At 36.6% G+C, this 3302-nt stretch overlaps 1 protein-coding gene across 1 annotated transcript in view; it reads right to left on the bottom strand.

Moving 5' to 3' along the window:
• Nucleotides 1-3302, bottom strand: part of OXR1 (oxidation resistance 1) — a 141228-nt gene that overhangs the window by 104399 nt on the left and 33527 nt on the right. Inside the window, 1 exon segment of the mRNA XM_006830824.1 lies at nucleotides 2808-2921. Within this exon segment, the coding sequence (XP_006830887.1) occupies nucleotides 2808-2921 (114 nt within the window).

The following is a 3302-nucleotide window of genomic DNA, read 5'->3' as shown; positions in this document are numbered from 1 at the left end:
AGTCCACAGCGCCACACCATAAAATAGTTAGCAATTCCAAACTCTTTCATTTTCCATGTTGACTTGCTTCTATTGAGTTTGTGTCCCCCTGTAACTGACTAATTTGTACAAATGCTCTTTGGTAACACACATGTAATGTTAAGGAAGTTTGTGGAGTAAAAATAATATCAGCCCCGAAAAACTAACATTTGCGTGTGGCGCTGTGGGTTAATGCGCCAGCCTGCAAAGCCATTTGAACTGCAAGGTCAGCAGTTCAAGTTCACCAGTTGCTCCTCGGAAACCCTATACAGGGTTGTTATGGGTCGGAACCGACTCAAGGGCACTTCACAACAACAACATGCAATATGTATATATGCAAAATATACCTTAAAAGAAATAACTTACTTTAAAGCATCATATATTATTTTTCTTCATTCAACCCACAAAAATATTTACATCCTATAAATAATTATGTAAATATTGCTCTCAGAATTTATTTAAATTCTACTTCTTAGAATCAAGAATGAGACTGTTTACAACCAAAACAGAATAAAATAACCATAAAAACAACAAAAGTGATGCTGTACTTGAGGATTTAAGACTTGACTTTGAGCTTTTGAGAAGGCAGGTTTCAAGGCACAGCAGGATCAACTTTTAATTCAAAATATGGAAATGCTGCCCCATACAGAATCTAAACAAAATTCTCACCTTGTGGCTTAACCATTTCTTATATGTGAATTAAGAATACAAGGTTTTTTCTCTCAATATAAGGAATTGCTTTCTACCAAACTACACAAATATAAAGTATTATAAAGACTTAATTCATTTCAGGGGCTATAAGAAGACTGGTGTCTGTATTAAAGAAAGGGGAATTTTGGCACAGAGGAGACACACCAGCAAGAAAGCCATGTGAAAATGAAAGCTGAGATTTGAGTGATACAGTTACAAACCAAAGAATGCCTAGGACTGCTAATAACCACCAGAATCGAGGAAGAGTCAAGTAAGGAAGTTCCTACTAAAACCTAAAATTTGAATTTAGAGAATAAATTTGTTGGTTAAAACCTCACTGTTACTGAGTCAATTCTGACTGATGGTGAACCTACAGGGCAGAGCAGAACTGATCCTTACGATTTTCAAGACGATATATACATCTTTACAAAAGCAGAGAGCCTCATCTTTCTCCGGCAGATTGGCTAGTGGGTTTTGAATCATGAACCATGTGAGTAGCAGCACAGCACTTAACCAAGTGTGCCACCAGGACTGCTTTCTGTTGATGGTTGTTGGTATGTGTCATCGTTTTGGTTCCAACCGATGTTGTTGTTATGTGCCATGGAGTCAGTTCCGATTCATAGCGGATGTTGTTGTTGTTATGTGCCATGGAGTCAGTTCCGATTCATAGCGACCCTGTACAGGTTTCCGAGGCTGTAAATCTTTATGGGAGCAGAAAGCCTCATCTTTCTCCCACGGAACAGTTGGTAGTTTCGAACTGCTGACCTTGTGATTTGCAGCCCGATTAGTAACCACTACGCTACCAGAGCTCCTTCTTGTATAGGGTTCCTGAGGAATGACTGGTGAGCCTGAACTGCCAAGCTTACAGTTCAAATTGACTTTGCAGTCCAACGCATTAACCCGCAGCATCACACCAGGACCCCTCTATGTGTGCTACTTTGCTTTGGCAGTATAAGGAAATCGCAGTGCAGTAAATTATTTCATCGTTTCTACTACCCTTGTCTTTATAACTCCCACCAAACAACTATTTTTTCCTGATGGGTCTGGGTAAAATAAGGTGGAGAAGAAACTGATAAGTATTATTCAGTTCTAAATGACTAACAGGGCTAAAGGTGATTGTGAAAACTGGGAACTCTAATGTGGTTATACAATGAGCCATCTAAAAACAGGATGTTAGAAGAAACGGAGCCAGGTCCTTTGGACCCCAATAGCTGAACTTGCACATTGAACCTCCTCACCTCAGGGACAGAAAGTAGTAACACAGGAGGAGAACACAGGAGTGGCTGCAGCAGAACCAAGGGTCAGAGTATGAGACAGAGTGGTGGACTTCTTGGCCCACGGAGCTAGTAAGTCTAGCTTAGTAATAGTTTACACAGACAAGAACAGAAGTATATCATTCATTTCTGAAACATTTCAATCTAAATGATTAAGTAAATTAATATGTTAATTCCATAAACATTCATTCTTTTAAAATAGTTGACAAATTAATTCACCATGCTAATATTTTTAACAGTGGCTAGAATGATGAATTATTTTTAAAAGACATCTTTTAAAAATCAGTGTATTCTTATAATAGCCCATAGAAACTGAAATAGAAATCAAATTGGATGTATATTCCCTACTGTGATAATTAAATGTCTACTAGATGGAAAGTACAAGGAGCTCTGGTAGCGTAGCGGTTATGAATCAGGCTGCTAATCTCATGGTCAGCAGTTTGAAATTATCAGCTGTTCTGCACTAGAAAGATGAGGCTTTCTGCTCCCATAAAGATTTACAGCCTTGGAAACCCTGTACAGGGTCGCTATGAATCAGAACCGACTCAATGGCACATAACAACAACAGAGGGAAAGTATACCTAAATTAAATTATGTGGTATTTATTAGACAGTTCAAGAATATCTTTTGGACCATCACCAACAAAAGCATTAAATAGGAGCTATGTAATTCAGTAAGATTATCTAATTTTCAAAACTGAGACTTGCAAAGTAACAAAACAGGTAAAATTTCATTATTAATATTGTCATAGTAAGATTTTAAAAATTAACGTTTATACAGTTAAATGTTTTCTTAGTCATTTTTGAAAAGACAAGAGACACTTACAGTAGTTTTATCTAATTCAGCCTCTGATGATGTTGGTGACAAAGGACTTATGGGGCTTAGAGACGGGGAGCTCTCAAGACTGGAGACATACTCGGGATCAGGAACATATAAAACCTAAAAAATATATTCAACAAAAGGATTCAGCAAACTAAAATTATAGGTAATATTCTATAAGCAAGCACCATTAACTCTGATATTTAGCAATAAATACAAAAACAACTTTCAGATTAAAATAATACATAGTCCTGTAAGTTAACAAAATAAAAATTAAAGAAAGCAAAGATATCTAACATCAATTTCGACAAGTTTGATAACACATATTGCTGGCAATAGTGTGGGAAAACAGTAAGAATCATATACAACTGATATTCTTAAAAGACAGTCTGACATTGGCTATAAAAATGAATGCACATATTCTTCTAGAAATTCAATCTGTAAAAATGCTAGTACATGGCTTGATAATCAGAACTCGACTAGAGGAAGAGAAAAAAAAAA

This window comes from Chrysochloris asiatica, unplaced genomic scaffold, assembly GCF_000296735.1.
Source record: "Chrysochloris asiatica unplaced genomic scaffold, ChrAsi1.0 scaffold00001, whole genome shotgun sequence".
Taxonomy (NCBI): domain Eukaryota; kingdom Metazoa; phylum Chordata; class Mammalia; order Afrosoricida; family Chrysochloridae; genus Chrysochloris; species Chrysochloris asiatica.
The sequence above is the reverse complement of the archived record's forward strand: the minus strand, read 5'-3'. Positions and strand labels throughout refer to the sequence as shown.